The following is a 19,445-nucleotide window of genomic DNA, read 5'->3' as shown; positions in this document are numbered from 1 at the left end:
TAAAGTCATTGTTGCTTCACATTCATGCATTCTTTATTCATTCATCACACAAATAGGGGGATGACTACCAAGGTAGCCCAGGAGGGGTGGTGGAGGAGGGAAGGAAAATGCCACACAGCACTTTGAAAGTTTACAACTTTAAAATTTATTGAATGCCAGCCTTCTTTTTTTGGGCAATCCTCTGTGGTGGAGTGGCTGGTTGGCCGGTGGCCCCCCCCCCCCACCGCGTTCTTGGGCGTCTGGGTGTGGAGGCTATGGAACTTGGGGAGGAGGGCAGTTGGTTACACAGGGGCCTGTAACGGCAGTCTGTGCTCCAGCTGCCTTTGTTGCAGCTCAACCATATTCTGGAGCATACTGGTTTGATCCTCCAGCAGCCTCAGCATTGAATCCTACCTCCTCTCATCATGCTGCCGCCACTTTTCAGCTTCAGCCCTCTCTTCAGCCCGCCACCTCTCCTCCTGGTCATTTGTGCTTTCCTGCACTCTGACATTATTTGCCTCCACGCATTCGTCTGTGCTCTGTCAGTGTGGGAGGACAACATGAGCTCAGAGAACATTTCGTCATCATTTCATCTTTAAAAAAGGGAAGAAGGAGGCCTGGGAACTACAGGCCAGTCAGCCTCACTTCAGTCCCAGGAAAAATCATGGAGCAGGTCCTCAAAGAATCAATCCTGAAGCACTTAGATGAGAGGAAAGTGATCAGGAACAGTCAGCATGGATTCACCAAGGGAAGGTCATGCCTGACAAATCTAATCGCCTTCTATGAGATTACTGGTTCTGTGGATGAAGGGAAAGCAGTGGATGTATTGTTTCTTGACTTTAGCAAAGCTTTTGGCACGGTCTCCCACAGTATTCTTGTCAGCAAGTTAAGGAAGTATGGGCTGGATGAATGCACTATAAGGTGGGTAGAAAGTTGGCTAGATTGTCGGGCTCAACGGGTAGTGATCAATGGCTCCATGTCTAGTTGGCAGCCAGTGTCAAGTGGAGTGCCCCAGGGGTCGGTCCTGGGGCCAGTTTTGTTCAATATCTTCATAAATGATCTGGAGGATGGTGTGGATTGCACTCTCAGCAAATTTGCGGATGATACTAAACTAGGAGGAGTGGTAGATACGCTGGAGGGCAGGGATAGGATACAGAGGGACCTAGACAAATTGGAGGATTGGGCCAAAAGAAATCTGATGAGGTTCAATAAGGATAAGTGCAGGGTCCTGCACTTAGGACGGAAGAACCCAATGCACAGCTACAGACTAGGGACCGAATGGCTAGGCAGCAGTTCTGCGGAAAAGGACCTAGGGGTGACAGTGGACGAGAAGCTGGATATGAGTCAGCAGTGTGCCCTTGTTGCCAAGAAGGCCAATGGCATTTTGGGATGTATAAGTAGGGGCATAGCGAGCAGATCGAGGGACGTGATCGTTCCCCTCTATTCGACGTTGGTGAGGCCTCATCTGGAGTACTGTGTCCAGTTTTGGGCCCCACACTACAAGAAGGAGGTGGATAAATTGGAGAGAGTCCAGCGAAGGGCAACAAAAATGATTAGGGGTCTGGAACACATGACTTATGAGGAGAGGCTGAGGGAACTGGGATTGTTTAGTCTGCAGAAGAGAAGAATGAGGGGGGATTTGATAGCTGCTTTCAACTACCTGAGAGGTGGTTCCAGAGAGGATGGTTCTAGACTATTCTCAGTGGTAGGAGAGGACAAGGAGTAATGGTCTCAAGTTGTAGTGGGGGAGGTTTAGGTTGGATATTAGGAAAAACTTTTTCACTGGGAGCGTGGTGAAACACTGGAATGCGTTGCCTAGGGAGGTGGTGGAATCTCCTTCCTTGGAAGTTTTTAAGGTCAGGCTTGACAAAGCCCTGGCTGGGATGATTTAATTGGGGATGGGTCCTGCTTTTGAGCAGGGGGTTGGACTGGATGACCTCCTGAGGTCCCTTCCAACCCTGATATTCTATGATAATGAGTTTTTTTTTTTTCTTTCTAATCTTCACTAGTCTCTGGGAAGGAGAAGATCCTGTGATCATTGAAACACATGCAGCTGGTGGAGAGGAAAAAAAGGGACACCAGTATTTAAAAAGACACATTTTATAAAACAGTGGCTACAGTCTTTTAGGGTAAACCTTGCTGTTAACATTACATACATAGCACATGTGCTTTCGTTACAAGGTCGCATTTTGCCTCCCCCCACAGCGTGGCTACCCCCTCAACCCTCCCTCCTCCCCGTGGCTAACAGCGGGGAACATTTCTGTTCAGCCGCAGGCAAACAGCCCAGCAGGAACGGGCTCCTCTGAGTGTCCCCTGAAGAAAAGCACCCTATTTCAACCAGGAGACCATGAATGATATCTCACTCTCCTGAGAATAACACAGAGAGATAAAGAACAGATGTTGTTTGAATGCCAGCAAACATACACTGCAATGCTTTGTTGTACAATGATTCCCGAGTACGTGTTACTGGCCTGGAGTGGTAAAGTGTCCTACCATGAAGGACGCAATAAGGCTGCCCTCCCCAGAAACCTTTTGCAAAGGCTTTGGGAGTACATCCAGGAGAGCCGCGAATGCCAGGGCAAATTAATCCTTTCACATGCTTGCTTTTAAACCATGTATAGTATTTTAAAAGGTACACTCACCGGAGGTCCCTTCTCCGCCTGCTGGGTCCAGGAGGCAGCCTTGGGTGGGTTCGGGGGGTACTGGCTCCAGGGTGAGAAACAGTTCCTGGCTGTCAGGAAAACCGGTTTCTCCGCTTGCTTGCTGTGAGCTATCTACAACCTCATCATCATCATCATCATCTTCGTCCCCAAAACCTGCTTCCTGTTGCCTCCATCTCTATTGAAGGAGTCAAACAACACGGCTGGGGAGTGGTGGCTGAACCCCTAAAATGGCATGCAGCTCATCCTAGAAGCGGCATGTTTGGGGCTCTGACCCGGAGCGGCCATTCGCCTCTCTGGTTTTCTGGTAGGCTTGCCTCAGCTCCTTAAGTTTCACGCGGCACTGCTTCGGATCCCTGTTATGGCCTCTGTCCTTCATGCCCTGGGAGATTTTGGCAAAGGTTTTGGCATTTCGGAAAACTGGAACGGAGTTCTGATAGCACGGATTCCTCTCCCCATACAGCGATCAGATCCCGTACCTCCCGTTCAGTCAATGCTGGAGCTCTTTTGCGATTCTGGGACTCCATCATGGTCACCTGTGCTGATGAGCTCTGCATGGTCACCTACAGCTTGCCACGCTGGCCAAACAGGAAATGAGATTCAAAAGTTCGCGGTTCTTTTCCTGTCTACCTGGCCAGAGCATCTGAGTTGAGAGTGCTGTCCAGAGCGGTCACAATGGAGCACTCTGGGATAGCTCCCGGAAGCCAATACTGTCAAATTGTGTCCACAGTACCCCAAATTCGACCTGGCAAGGCTGATTTAAGCGCTAATCTACTTGTCGGGGTGGAGTACGGAAATCGATTTTAAGAGCCCTTTAAGTCGAAATAAAGGGCTTCATCGTGTGGACGGGTGCAGGTTTACATCGATTTAACGCTGCTAAATTCGACCTAAAGTCCTAGTGTAGACCAGGGCTGAAATAGTCTTTAACCTGTTCTTTTCCTATTCTGGCTTGTGTTCCTTCACCGTTGTTACTCTTCATAATTGTTAAGCATCTGATCACAATTAACCTTTTTAGTGAAGAGTAAAGCAAAATAGTAATTAAGACACCTCAGCCTCTTTGGTGTCATCCATTAGCCCTTCTTCCCCGCTGCTAATGGACCTACCCTCTCCTTTGTCTTTCTTACTCCAAATGTATTAGAATCTTTTTATTGCCTTTTTGTCTCTTACTAGATGTAACTCATTTTGTGCCTTACAGTTTCTGATTTTGTCCCTACATGATTGTGCTGTTCTTTTGTACTCATTGTTAGCAATTTGTCCCTGTTTCCACTTTTTTCATAAGATTTTTCCAGTCAGTTAAAAATACAAAACAAAAAAAAACCCCATCCCAATGCACCCATATTGACCTCTCTATTCTTTCTTTGTCTTACCTTTCGCACTGGGATAGCTTGCTTCTGTTTGTGTCTTTTCAATACTGTCTTGCTGAGAAACTGCAAGCCCTACTGAATTCCTTTTCCCCTTGAATGTTCTTCGTATGGGTTCTTACCTACCAGTTCTCTCTGAATTTGTTAGTCTCCTTTTTTTTTTTGAAGTCCGCCCTTCTGCTGCTCTCACTACTTCCTTTTTTTTATTATTTCATGATCACTTTCACCCAAGTTGTCTTCCAACTTGAACTTTCCCAAATCCTTATCTGTGGTCTGGTTATAGACGGTTTCAGAGATTTTAATAGAAACTGAACCTGTTTGGTGTCAGTAATGTCCCTAGACCATATTTACTGCTCACTATTCAAACCCTGCTATGAAGAGAAATGTATTAATTTGCTTGTGGGTTTTCGTATTGCGTTATCAATATAGTTCTTATTGTGGGTTTTCCTATTGCACTTATCAAACATTAATTAATCGTCTCAAAACGTACGTGAGGTGAGACATGCCATTATCCCTGGTTTTGTAGATGGGGATCTGAGGCACGCAGATTAAAGCCAGAAGTATCCACAGACTATGGGAGCTGCCTAGGACCTGACTTTTTTTTTTTCAGAGTACTTAACATGATCGTGCAATGCATATTCAAGCACAGCTCTCATTTACTACAGTCTCAGCTGAGTACACAGCACTTCTGCAACTCAGACCCTTAAGTTTCAAGTTGGGCATCCAGAAAATAACGAACACACAATTATTGACCATATCTGAAATGTTTAGTTTTAGTGATTTGCTTAGAATTACATAGGAACTCTGGCAGATGCAGGGATAGAATCCAGGTTTCCAGGGCAGTTTTCAGCTGTCTCGGATTGAAGGGGCCTCATGGCTCTCTTCTTCTTTTCCTGCAGTCCCCTGCCTTAGTAACTACACACCTTCCAACTTCCTCAGCAAAAGAGGGAGGGGTCCTACAGACAACAGCCTTCTTCACTACACATCCTTGATTTATCCACAGAACATGTCCATCCTATGCACTGAATGAGGCAAGGGTCCTGTGCAAAAAAAAATAGTATGTGTTCATGTAATTAGAATATATCCTAATGGAGATGAATGAGGAAGGGAGACAATTAGAAAGTGCCAGAATTAAGACTACCTTTGCTTAACATTTTATTTTGACTTTTCATTCTTAATGTTCTTTTAACATAGGTTTTATGTAATCTCTGAGGAGGGAAAAAAGCAAGCTGGAGAAGAGTCTATTTTATTGACACTGACATGGGTAATCATCAGGGTTGCAATTAGATCCACCTAAGACCTCTCTGCTACTTGAGCTAGTTGAGTAACTGATAGCAGTAATATGTGGTCATACTATATGGGGACCAGTATTTGAGGGGGATATGAGACAGATTTTGCCAGTTGGCTTCATAAATATTTGCTGACAGCTGAGAAATAGTGAGACTCAAGAATTTTAAGGTTTCATTCCAAGCTCTGGGGGGGGAGTGTTCACCAGTGGGCACAGACACTTGTTTTCTTCTCCCCCCACTCCTCCTCCCCCAGCTCGATGCCTTCTTCCCTGTTGCTTCCAAACTGTCTGTCCTGTCTCTTCTCCACTCCTGGCTTCTTGTCCCACTCACATTCTTTTTGCCTACCCAGTCCCCACTCCTTGGGTTTTGGGTTTCTCATCTCAGTTGTAGTCTCTTCCTCTGGGCTCACTAAGTCAGTTTGCTTTCCCTGTGAGTCCCAGTCCCCAGCTCCTTTTTTCAGTATACCTCTACCTCCCTGGGGTCCTCATCCAAAGTGTTTCCCACAACCTCTTCCTTTCCCTTCACCACAATGCCTGGGCATTAACTGGGCATTGTCTCCCTTGCTCATTGAGAGCACAGGGGAGAGAGGTTCTCAAGTCCAGTGCCTGGCCCCACCCCACCTTGTCCCAGAACAGCTATTTCAGGGAAAGTTCAACTTCACCCCATAGCCGTGGGCTGGGCCTGGAGCATTCTGCAGTCTAGTAGCATGTAGAAGCTGAGAGGGGGTGGTGGATGCTCTATCTGGCCAGCACTGAGAGCTGTGAGAGGCTTGAGTATGCCCAATGAGGACAAGGACTTTGGAGATTTTAGCTATTTATGCCCGGTAGCGACTTTCAGTTTATGCAAGCTCTACAGTTTTAGGGGCTTATAACTTGGCCCAATTTGGGTGAATTTTCACAGGGATTTCATAAGGCATATCCTTGATACAAAGGCCACCCCCTGCCAAATCAGGAGAGCCTTAGAGCATTTCAGAGAGAAGGCTGCCAGAATTTTTGAACATAGAGGAAAATATTGTTTTGCCCAGCCTTTCTTGCAGATGACTGAATCATTTTGGCGGAAGTCTTACAAATGAACGGGAGAACTTCAGCCCAAAAAGTTTGGCAAAGTTATAAGCAACTGAAAAAGGGGTTTTAAAATGAGAAGTGTTGGCAGTCTTAATGTAAAATAATTGCTGGCAAAACTTGCTGATAATACAGATTGTTGGGATGGTAAATAATGATGGAGAATAGGTCAAACTGGATGGCTTAAGCAAGGTGGGCTCATTTTAACAACCTCTGGTTTTTTTTGGTTTTTTTAATAGAGCCAAATGCAAGGTCCTATTTTTAGGAACAAAGAATGTTGATACAAGATGAGACAGTATTCTGGAATGTGGTGATGTGGAGAAGGACTCAAGGTTATAATAGGTGGCATATCTAAGAAGGTGCATGTAATCCTTGAAAAGATAAGGGAATATCAAGTAGGTGTAGAGAGATGGTACTGCTTCTGTATATGGCATTAGTGAGACCATTACTCAAATACCATGTCCAGTTCTGCTGTTCTTGTTTAAAAAAGAAAGTTGAAACATTTGGAAAGGGTTCAGAAAAGAGCTACAAAAATGATCTAAGGCATAACAAACCATGCTTTATATCTAGAGAGAAGGTTAAGAGGTGACTTGATTATGGCCAACAGGAGACAGGTTTATGTGGGAAAGATTTCTAACAGGAGATGCTCTTTAATGTAGCAGCAGTGGCTGGAAGATGAGGCTAGGCAAATTCAAACTAGAAATATTTTACATGTTTTTAATAGGGTGACTAACCACTGGAATTTACCTGAGGAGATGGTGGATTCTCAATTACATAAAGTCCTTAAAACCAAGATTGGATGACTATCAAAAAGATATCCTCAAACAGACCTTCAGGGGTTGATGCAGGAATTACTGTGGCTTTTGTTATGCAGGTGTTTAGGTTATTGTAACAGACCTTTCTAGCCTTAACTTAGGAATCTATGAACACCAACAAGAGTAGAAATTGTGGTTTTGAAAAATTATGATGGCAAAATATGGGAACATAAGGCTTCAGAAATCTCTAGGGAAGTGCCATTGATACCCATGGGATCTAAGATTTCATTTAAAAATTGAAAAAAGACATTCTGTAGCCTTATGGTTATGAAGAGCCTGCTTAATGTGAACAGTATACATTTAATGCAGTAATGTCTTTTTGAATCTGCACAGACCAGTGCTGCCACTGGTGGTGTGTGTTAGCTGTTAAGGGAAGGGTGTGAGAGGGAGGGGGAAGACTTTCACTCCCAAACCCTGAAGCAGGAAGCTCTTTGGGGAGTCCAGCCACCCTAGCAGAGGGCTCCATGGATGTGTGTGTACACACTCCACTCCAGAAGAGGCCTCTATGCATGTTTGCTGAGAAGGTAGGGTGGCCATCTGCTATCTCAGCAGAGGATTCTGTTGAGGTGTGGGGGGGTTAATGGTATAAACTGATTCACTGTCTGGGGGACTGCTCGACTTCAATTGATTTGGTGTATTGGTGGGGGGCATTAATATTGGAGTGAAGAGTGGTATCTGTGGATCCAAGCTGAAGATACCCGACTAGCTGGAGATGGACCAGGAGCAGTTGTGGCTTGAAGCACTAACACATTTTGATCTGGTGAGTAGACTTAGTCCTTGGGCTAATGAGTGCTGGAAGAGAAGGATTAACAAGTGGATTTTTAGAATTTGGAGCAATTGCCAGTGGAAAGGCTTTTAAAAATGAGGTACAAGACGGATAAGAATTGGAGATAATGCTGAGGAGGTTTTTTGTATGTTTGATTATGAATCACTGACCCAGCTACTGAACTGTGAAGGGGGAAAAAAGGGTTACTTTAAGTACATTTTCAGAAGATGATCATCTCGTTAATGGAGATGTAAACATTTTTTTTCTTCATCCAAACTATCATTCTAATGAAAGATTAGAGAATACCATAGGAGAAGTTTCAGAGGAACAGCCGTGTTAGTCTGTATTCGCAAAAAGAAAAGGAGTACTTGTGGCACCTTAGAGACTAACCAATTTATTTGAGCATGAGCTTTCGTGAGCCACAGCTCACTTCATCAGATGAAGACCATAGGAGAAGACACACAAACAGGCCTTGGGAGGCAGACCTGTCCTTGCCCACAGACAACCCACCAACCTGAAACATATTCACACCAGCAACTACACACCGCACCATAGTAACTCTGACTCAGGAACCAATCCATACAATAAACCTTGATGCCAACTCTGCCCATGTATCTACACCAGCGACACCATCACAGGACCTAACCAGATCAGCCACACCATCACCGGTTCATTCATATGCACGTCCACCAATGTAATCTACACCATCATGTGCCAGCAATGCCCCTCTGCTATGTACATCGGCCAAACTGGACAGTCCCTACGTAAAAGGATAAATGGACACAAATCAGATATTAGGAACGGCAATATACAAAAACCTGTAGGAGAATGCTTCAACCTCCCTGGACACACGATAGCAGATTTAAAAGTAGCCATCCTGCAGCAAAAAAACTTCAGGACCAGACTTCAAAGAGAAACTGCTGAGCTTCAGTTCATTTGCAAATTTGGCACCATCAGCTCAGGATTAAACAAACACTGTGAATGGCTAGCCAACTACAAAAGCAGTTTCTCCTCCCTTGGTGTTCACACATTAACTGCTAGAAGAGGGCCTCATCCTCCCTGATTGAACTAACCTCGTTATCCCTAGCCTGATTCTTGCTTGCATATTTATACCTGCCACTGAAAATTTTCCACTGCTTGCATCCAATGAAGTGGGTATTCACCCACAAAAGCTTTTATGCTCCAATACGTCTGTTAGTCTATAAGGTGTCACAGGACTCTTTAGCGCATAAATAGACAGTTTCCCTTTCAGTGATAGCTGAATATTCCCAAGGTGTGGTGGCGGGTGGGTGGTTTGTGGCTTTTTTTGTTTTTTGTTTTTTTTTATGGTCAGTTTTCTGATATGGCAGGTCAAAGGAGGGGCTTTTGTATGTGATTTGTGTTGGGAATAGAAGGAGAAAGCTAACACATTCTTTTGTGAGTAGCCCAGAAGGAGTTAACGGTAGCTATGGTGTGGCATCTTGTTGGAAAGTGGCTGGACATGGGCCTTGTGGACATGTGCAGTGAAGATGGTACCCCAAAACTAGCTTTAGCAAGTGTTGAAACAGGTTTTTAAATCTTGCTGAGGCAGTCCATGGATGTTCTCAAACACCCGTACACTAGAGTGAAACTCTGCGTTTTACTGTGCAATAGAAAAGCTGCCTAACGCCAGCCAAGATGGTCTCCATCTGAGTGGTATCGATAAAGTAATCACAGATATGTAGGACCGGAAGGGACTTCAAGACGTCATCTTGTCCATTTTCCCTGTGCTGAGGCAGGATTGTGTATACCTAGAACATTCCTGGCAATGTTTGTCTAATCTGTTCTTAAAAACCACGAATAACGGAGATAAGTATATCTTGGCTGCACCAGTTATATCTGACTTTCCTTGGATGGAACAGGACAAGAAAACATGTTCCACTGTCTTACAGTTGCTACCTTTTTAACTACGTTGTCATATTTAAATATTTTGTTCAGAATGCTTTCATGAGGGTTATCAAAGCTGTTGAGCTTTTGAAAAAATGCAAATAACAAAATGAATGTTCAGTCTCTGTCCCATATTATCTTTAAATGTATTTCTCCTGTAGCCCTTCTTGCAAATGAACTGTTAATGAGGTAAACTATAGTATTGCAGTGACAATGTACTTATTAATTCTGCAGATAATCAGTATGGAAGTCCAGTGGGATTGGCTGTTGTTGGGTGTCTTGTTAATCAGCTCAGTAACTGCAGAAATTCTTGATGAAGAAATCCAGGATGCAGATGTTGAGGTGGAGGATTTTGACAAGAACTTGCAAGAAACTGATATTGACAAAGGCAGCTCTTCTCTAGAGGTAAGGTTATTGTTGACATTGGCCAAAACTTAAGTTTTACAAAATGGGTAATTATAAGAAATACAGAGATTTGACAGTGTATATATGTAGTTGGCAAGTCGTGTGTAGCCACTCTGTTTTTCTTTAATTGCTGTGTGGCATTGTGATGGCAAACCTTATGTGTGAACCCAAACTACCAGAGTAGAAACCCAGGCCTTCCATTGTCAGGGGTGCTCAGTGATTAGAATATGGCTGAATGAATTGCAGAGCTTACAATGGGTTTGCCACATCTGGCAAATTACTTTGCTTATTGTGAAGAATGTGGGAAACTTCTATATCTTTGTGAAAATGATGTGACTTGGTTTACCTGTTCATTGTTATATTGCTACCTGCTTGGTCTTAAGGAATTAAGTTCTTTCCAGTGGGTTAGGTGTTGATACAGCCCTATAAAACAAGAGGCTGAAAAATTTGGCTGAGAAGAACAAAGAGGCATGCTTCCTGAAAGAGGGAAACTATTTTTGACTGCCAGAGAAGCCAAGTTGAAGGTGTCTGGCTAGAGGGGTTAGAAAGGAGACTACACGATCTTCAGGAGAAGTCATGTGTAGGGGAAGGGGGAGACCCTGGACTCCTTAGACTCTAACCAAATCCCAAAGAATGCTCAAGAGTGGTTAAGAGACTTAGACAGGGAATGGTAAGGTATTATTTTGTATGGCTTTTTATATCTGTTGATGTCTAAAGTAAAATGATTGTTTTTAGAAATCTTGATGCAAAGTCCATGTCTGTTTGATTCAACAATTGCATACCTTTGAAAGGGTTAACGTGTAAACCAGAACTTCCTCCAGGGTGGTGCTCTCTCAAAAGGGCGTACTTAAGCTACTGAGGACTCTTAAGGGGCTCAGTCTTGGGGCCCCAAGAAGTGTGCCAGAAAGCTTGGCCCCAGACATGGCTGGAGCCACTCAGTGACCAAGGGCCTAGTATGTGGATCCAAACACGCTGGTCAGTGTCCAGCGTGGGGCGGAGCTTGACCAAGGCTTTGACACTTATCCTTAAGGCAGGACCTAGCTCCTTCTCTCATAGTACCTAATAGTGCTATATCCTGCAGTCTCACTTGTATTTCTGGAAGTTAAAGCAGAAAATATTGCTTGGGTTTATCCTTGTTTCCGTTTTGGTCACCATTTTAGTCTCAGTGGCTTCTGTTTATCCCTCCCTCTCTGCCAATTTCTTGTAGATAATATATTTAAAATGTTGTTGCTGTAAATTGCATCATATTTCGGGCAGAGGGGATATGCTTACAAAATACAACAAGAGGTTTCTTTTTCAAATAGTAAAATGAAAATCTATTATACCACTTAACCACATAGGGAAGAAAACAACACAGAATGGAAAAAGTGAGTGGAGGAAAGAAATAGGTAGGAAGAAGAGGATCAGGGCAAGTTTGCTGACTTCTCCCTAAGTTTTCCATTATTGATAATATCTCACATTTTTTGCCATAATGATTATGCCCTTTGATCTTCCATTTATACTTTTAGATATGCAATAGCTTGTGCTGCTAAGCATCACACACTGAAAATAGTAGTGCATAGGTACTCGATAGGTGCTTAACTTTTCTATATCTGTAGGCACAGAACACGCACATCTTTTTAAAACTTAGGAATATATTCAACTTCCATATAGTTCAGTCTGTTTAATGGAATTCATTGGCCACCTGCAGGGCTAACAGAGACTATCATTTTGTGTGGGGCAAAATAATCGGTTTACCATGAACTTTTTAAAACTTAAACAGTATAATATAGAAAATGTAATAAGCCCAAGCTAGTCAAGATACTACCTAGAAAATACCATATATGTTCAAGTAGTTGGGGCTGACCACTTCTCAGAGAATTAAATTGATTGTATTCCTTGCATCAGGTATAATACACCGTATAAATGTACATATTAGCTATGATGTATTTCAGCAAAAAGTAATTCATGCATTGGATATATTTGTGTAAAATGTCTTTAGGTTATGTACAAGACTCCAAAGCCTACTGGGGAAGAGTATTTTACAGAAACCTTTGATGATGGAGTATTGACTGGGTAAGTGTTCATAAAAGATGGCATTGTAAAGCTTGACTTTCAGCAGTTTGAATAGCTGATAACCTCTAGAGCCAGTAGTCTGGCCAGAACTGCTCATGGTTCACTGATCACAACTTGTTTGTTCTCTAATTTAAGAATGTATTTTCTAAAGATATTTACAAGATGTTCGAAATGGGAAAAATCTATTAGGTAGTCAGTGAGTTCTCCATTTTGAGCAAAACTGTTTCTTACTGTACTCTTTTCCTCCCACCCCTACCGCAGTGTCTTGTCCACTTTGAAGTCTCCCAGTCACTACCTTTTGATATGTCCGGGGTTGTAGAATGTCTATTTGAAAAACTTTCTTTTATATTCAGTGATGATTTCTCATTCATTTATCACATTATTTGCCACATATTATTTTATGCTGTTCAAAAAGATTAGACATTCTCATAGATTAATGAGAACATCCACAGCTACACTGGATAGCATTAATATCTTACATAGGTAACTTAAAGGTATAAGATGGCTATTATGGCATTGACCAAATCTGACATGCTAATAACTTTTTTAGGATCCCTTTCATGTCTGTAATGCACAATTCACCTATGCTTACAACTGCTCCCAACAGTTCAAAGGTGTTATCACTACTGCTGGATTTATACTTCCTTTATGGAAGGCTAAATACGATTTATTTTATTTTTTTTGCATCTCAATATCTGTCTCCACCAGTGCAGTGCCAGTGTATGACAAGTGCTGACATAATCTCAGCTGTGAAAACCGTCCCCTTCCCCATCCTTCCAGAATACACTGATCACTGCTTAGGTGGCAGTTTTGATTAAATTCCTGTTTTGTTTTGTTTCTTACTGGCCCAAAAGCAAAGTGTTTTGGAAGCACCTTAACTTACAAATAGTGCTGCATACATCATAAATCTTGTTGAGTGAGTACCTTTTTTGTCACTGTCCACTTTGATGTGATCAATTTGTATTGTTTAGCAAGCCAGTTCTGGAGCATGTCTTGAAATTATTATACCAGCTTGTTTCTAGTAGGCTCAAGCTGGACATCCATGTATGCCTGGGGCAAGCAGAAGATGTGGGTTCTAGTGACAATCTGTAATTTAGCAAAAGCATTTTGATGCGTGGGCAGATATTTGAACATCTGCTTGAGCTGAGTATTGCCTAGATGTAGTAAACTGTGCCAAGGAAAAGAAATAGGCTGAAGGTTCAGTATAACATAGTCTCTGTGATGTGAACAATGCTGTGAAGTTTTCGAAGAAAACCTGTGCCTTTATGATGAACCAACTATATTCTTGGTGCACTCTTCCTCTTACGGAATTAGAGATAGTGTTGAACAGAACCAAGAACCAGACTGAGGGACAGGGAGAAGGGGGAGGAGACTGCTAACCCAAAATATATGGGGCAGGGTCACTAGATGCAAGAGACTATAGCAGAATCCCAAATGTCTTCAGAGAATCTCAAGCCAAGAAGATTCAGGAGGATGACTGCTTGGGAGATGAGGAGCCCCTCTCCACAAGGTATGCTTTTTGTCTATTGTTTCAACTGATAATGGCTGGCTTTGCATATTCTAGGGTTTTGGCGGAATGGTTTTTCGTATAGTGTGGTTATAAAACTAATTGCGAACCTCTGGCTTAATTGCTGTAGCACAAGTGGCTAGTCCTTCCTGAATTTCCTTCTCTTCCCCCTTACTTCCCCCTGCCTGTTCAGTTCTACCAGATTCACCAGGTTCGACAGTCCTCTTTCACCACTTCCATATTTGATTACTTAGGGCAATAACTCTTGTAAAGGCAAAAGTGCCCAGGCCTAGAGCATGTCACAGTAAGGTGCCATCCCCTCTCCCACCTCAAAATTGGAGCCGAAGGGTGTGCAAAATGAAGTCAATCCATCCATATATAAAAACATGTTGAAACAAGCAAATTTTATTGTGGCAGTCAACATATTGGGTACACAGCCTCAACATGTACATGGTTTGCTTGCTGTACCAGGACATTTAGTTGGTTAGTCCTCAGCCCTGTAATTGAATCTGCATGGGCTGCAAAGAGTCCTTTGACCTCAATGACCATTGCATGTGAGGGTTCACCTGCATGGATCTGACTGCAGGCTCAGGGTGCTAGTTAGTTTGTTTGTTCTAGCTGCAATCACATTTCATTCTGCTTCTTTAGTTAATGCTGAAATGCAGGAATAAGTGCCATTGAATAACAAACTACTCCATATCTAAATCAAGACTGTGGAAAGTAGGATAATGATTCTGTAAACATCCCCTGCCCAGCCAGCAAATTCAGGGCAGCAATCTAATGGAAAATTTTATTTTAAACATAGTTTTTCCCAGTCTTCTGCAAATCTTTGGTAAGGCCAGTACTCTGTTGTAGAAGTTAGGTTAGGGCCAATGATAATTTCTCTGTAGCCACACAGAAGCTCATTATACCACTCCTACAGCCTGTTCTCTGTTATCAAGTTTCCACTCTAAATATTCTTTCAATGATCAGCCTTACCAGTCATCTAAATATGGCTTTCCTTCACCCTTGCTAAAAACTCACAGTACAGAGATTCTGTTCAGGCACCGGTTAAGCCTACAGTGACTAAGTTTCATTAGTCCCTTTCCTAAAGTTTATTTTAAGTTAGAGAGAGAGTCTTGGTTTCTCACCAGTTTGAATCCTGCGAATAGAATACCTAGAAAGAATGCTTTAGAATTATAAACTAAACAAATTGGTAGATTTTATTAAATTCCTTTGAATTTTAAAGATTGGCTGTGCCATTACTAAGTACCTCTTCATATTTTTCATTTCAGTGTTGATCATGACAAGGCCATGAAAGTGCAAGAGAGGACTATACATCTGACACTTAAAGTCCAGAGCACTTGACCAATCTAGGGAGAAGAAAGATGAAAATGAGAAGCATGACTTCTTGATTTGCAGAGGAGCATGAAAAGGGACTCTGATAAACTACTGAAGTGAGAGGAGGAAAAAACAACTCTCTGCTTCAAGATAAGGCAAAAGAAGAGACAATGGTATACATCCATTGTGATAGAAAAATTGAAGCTGCCTGAACAAGATTTCCATAGGGTACTTGAATGAGAATTTTCAAGGGCATAGAAATTAGTGTTATCTCAGCAACAGGCCCTGCATCTGTCGTGTGTGTGTGTGTGGTGTTGCCGTCTAAGCAAAACTGCATGATACAAGACAGTAGCATCTCTTATTGAATTGCCCTATACTCTTCTCTCATGTACATTTCCACAACACTTCATCCTTGCTAGAGAACAGGAGAAAAAGAACTTAAATCCCTTGGACATGCATTTCATGTCCCATAAACCGTGTTTTATCCTTAATGTTTTCTTACTTTCCACTAGATACCTATTGCATTTGTCCTACTAATTTATATGTGTAATAAAGCTGATTTGCAAATTGCAACATTTGTCTGACTCAATCTTTAACTGTTAATACATCACTTACCTTCAGAATAGCCTCTCTACTCTTTTTACAGTTATGAGTCTGAGTAAATGATGAAAAGAAAAAAGCAATACCCATGATAAAGAAATTATAAAAAGGTAAAACCTACCATTAGCTAAAGAAGCAGTATTTCATAGCAAATGAAAATATGCAAATCTTTCATGCTTTTACATCCATTCATCCCAACCCGAAAAGTCCTCTTCCTCTCTTGGAAGAGCTGCACATACTGCTGCTCATTTCAGGGGTCTAACAACTGTCCCACCAGTTAGATCATGGACCTGACCCAAAAAATAGTGATCAACATGATACAGTATTTCTAGGAAGTTCATGTAGCTTGTTACTCAAAGTTGTGGAGGGGATCTAAGCCTTGCAGCATTAATTCCTTTAACTAGTGATCTCGTTACTAGTCCGAAGCATGTACTGATGGTATACTTTCTGCTGTTTTTTCTGATCTAACTGAGATGCTTGGTGAGTGCTTTTTCATAGACGCAAGTCTGCCTGTAAATATATGCATCTTATCCCCTATACTCCTCAACAGCCTTAAAAATCTTTTTTTTTTAAATGAGAGGTGATGGGGTTTTACATTGGTTAGCCCTCCATGCACAAATCTTGTCTCTGTAAGACAAGGGGTGGGAGGAGGCATTTCAAAATCGAGGATCCCTCAGAAATGGCCTGCCAGCAATTCCTTCTGGCTTATATTGAGGGAATGCCAACTTCAATGCTCTGCTCAATTCACTGTGGTACTATATCATGGGGAGAGAGACAGTTTCTTAGGTAACAAGACCCCAAATCACTTGGGCTACAAAGGTTAAAACGAAACACCTTGATTTCCACATGCAAGCTGATTAGAAGCCATTGCAGACCATGGAGCACTGCCTAACATGCCAACAGCATGCAACTCCACTTAATTGGTGTGCACCAAATGGTCCCAAAGTATGGCTCTGTGTAGAGCACATTAACAACAATCTAATCTTAAAATGACAAAGATATGGATAGGAGACAAGGTTGTAGACAAGGTTGCCTCTAGGAGTAGCCCAGGATCTAATACCCCAAATTATACATCTGTTTTACAAATGGTGGTCGTGCTTTTCCTGATGGACAGCAAAATAAATTGTCAGCTCTTCCATTTGCTTCCCTCAGACCCCATGAAATCACAGCTAGCTCGTTGTCATCATGTAGACATGGGACAGTTCGTTCCATTTCTCCAGCATGGTGTCAGCTGCATCCTGAATGCACTGCCGCCTGCCAGGGTCTTTCCGCTGACCTGCTCGACGACCTTATATATGCTTTGAACAAGAGACATGACAGTCAATTCCTGTGGCACCCTGCAAGAAAAGAACATCCTGGGGGTAGAGGAAAAGTTGTCCTCAATTATTCCTTGTGTTACTCAGAAAGATAAGAGCAAAGCTACTGACTGGCACTCACTTCACTCCTGCTAGTGTCCACTAACAAGGCAACAAAATCTTGTGCTGAAACACATTAAAGGCTACTGACAATGTCAAAGCAGCAGCATGGATACTTTATCTTCATCCATTGTTAACAGCATCACATAATGCATACGGTGCAGTCTACCTAGTACACAGGGCTTTAGCCAGATTGAAGGAAATATGAGGATTCAAACTGCCAGCTAGTGCCACAGCCTTCTCAGTTGATCTTTCCTAAAAATAGGATATGGGGACACTAATCAATGATTAACCAGATTGTCAGCATCAGGAGTTGATTTTCTTAAGCATAAGCACATTATAGCTTCTTTAGTGTAGAGGTGTAAGTATCTTTCAGCCTAGCTAGTAGGTTTAAGTTTTGAACTAGTAGGTGTGGATTAAAGTGTGTGCGTAAATATATTGCCACTGGTCCAGAGATGAATATAATCCCTGACCTTATACCAGTGTAATTTTAAATCACTTCTGCTGAGAAAACATTCATATTGAAGCACTGGAAAGTAAAAGCCAGATTTTTCTCTGTTCCCGATCAGTGTTACTCAGCTGTCAAGTTCAGATTCAGAGTTTGTTATGGCACAACAGGTTTTAACAGGTTGCTTTTATTTATTCCCTGTGCTGTTGGAATTATAGCCAGATGCAGAAAATGGTGATTTCCTTAGGGAAAGAATATTTAGTGTTCCCCACTGAAGTAATACTAGGAGGCAAGAATGAAAGGAGTGCTATGGGCTGTAGTGGTGTTAGCTTATTTTGCAAGGTAAGTGGGGGGAGAAATCATGTATTAGTACACAAAACTTAGGTAAAGTGGAGACTAAAATAATTTCAGATACTTTGTCCCTGAAAAAGTATAATTATAGTTTTAATTTCTCAGCACCTATCACTGAAGGCCTGTGAATCCCTTAAAGTATATGTGCAGTAAGCGTACAATTATGAATAGAGTGTCACGTCTGGATTATCTGATTTTTAAAGATACGTTGGGTTTTTGTCTGTTTCCATTCTCCTCCCTCCCCCCCCCCCCCCCCCCCCCCCGCATGGTGTCCCTACAGGATAGCGTTAAGGTTTGGGTGCCTTAACTATGCATTTAATTACCTTGACATATTTGGAATTATTTAATGTAACCTTAAATCTCAATTTGCTGGGTTTATAATGCTTATTTTTGAGATAGTTACAACACATCTGTAATGTTATCACCCTTAAATGACTGAAATGTAATCTCAACCTTACCTCATGTAACACAGGTTTTTATCTGGAAGCTTAGAGCTTTGGGTCATATTAATTTTATTTTCATTTCAAATTCTTACTAGAATTTTAAAGTCAATATTAAGCTTTCCTGCAGATTAGCTCCAGCCTGTTTTAATTTTTCCTAAATATTATTTGTTCATGTTCTTTAAATTCTAAATGATGAATGAATAGAGTGACTTATTTTGTCAAAATATCCTTATTGTGCATTTACTGCTTAACAATCTAAAGAAAGTAATTCCTACTTCCTTTGTTAAATAATCCAGTTTTATTTATTATTTTCTTGTCCTGATTACACAATTTAAACAAAACAATTGTTTTTCTTTCACAGGTGGATGTTATCTAAAACCAAGAAAGAAGACACAGATGAAAACATTGCTAAATATGATGGTAAACTTCCCTTCCTTCTTTTCAGTGTGGTGTAGCTTTTTTCTCAAAAAGCAAACTTCAGTTATAATTTAGTACGTTTTTCTCTCCATAAATTTGACATTGATCAAAAAGTCTTAATGTGTAGAATGCACAAAGTTATACTGATACAGAAATATAAAATATTTCCTGCCGTTCACAGTAGGGGAAGTTAGCAAGTGATATTAGGGAAAAAAAAGTTCATTAGAAACAATCTGCAGTGGTAACTAGAGAGAGAATAGTGCTAGAATGTCAGCTGATATGAGTAGCCAGTGGCAGCTGTATAATGATGTGAATGGTGCTTTTTGAGAACAGTCTTCCTCTTCTCAAATTAAAATTTTAATAGAGCAGTAAAATTTCTTAAGTACAATGTTATATTTATTCTATTTAAAACTGACATGATACAGTAGAATTTCTTAACTATCTAAGGGTATGTCTACACTACCCGCTGGATTGGCAGGCAGCGATCAATCCAGCGGGGGTCGATTTATCGCGTCTAGTCTAGATGTGATAAATCGACCCCCGAGCGCTCTCCTGTACTCCGCCGCCGCGAGAGGCACAGGCAGAGTCGACGGGGGAGCAGCAGCGGTTGACTCACCGTAGTGAAGACACCGTGGTGAGTAGGTCTAA

At 41.9% G+C, this 19,445-nt stretch overlaps 1 protein-coding gene and 1 long non-coding RNA gene across 2 annotated transcripts in view; both read left to right on the top strand.

Moving 5' to 3' along the window:
- The window catches only part of CLGN (calmegin), an 82,110-nt gene that overhangs the window by 12,498 nt on the left and 50,167 nt on the right, over positions 1-19,445 (top strand). The window contains 3 exon segments of the mRNA XM_075127688.1: positions 10,071-10,241; positions 12,223-12,296; positions 18,742-18,800. Of these exon segments, the coding sequence (XP_074983789.1) occupies positions 10,071-10,241; positions 12,223-12,296; positions 18,742-18,800 (304 nt within the window).
- On the top strand, positions 12,304-15,696 carry LOC142071885 (uncharacterized). The gene is made up of 2 exons (XR_012668092.1): positions 12,304-13,806; positions 15,078-15,696. It is a non-coding gene; the product is annotated as an uncharacterized LOC142071885 (long non-coding RNA).

This window comes from Caretta caretta, chromosome 4 (genome assembly GCF_965140235.1).
Source record: "Caretta caretta isolate rCarCar2 chromosome 4, rCarCar1.hap1, whole genome shotgun sequence".
NCBI classification, from domain to species: Eukaryota; Metazoa; Chordata; order Testudines; family Cheloniidae; genus Caretta; species Caretta caretta.
Note: the sequence above shows the minus strand (reverse complement) of the source record. Positions and strands in the feature narration are given on the sequence as shown.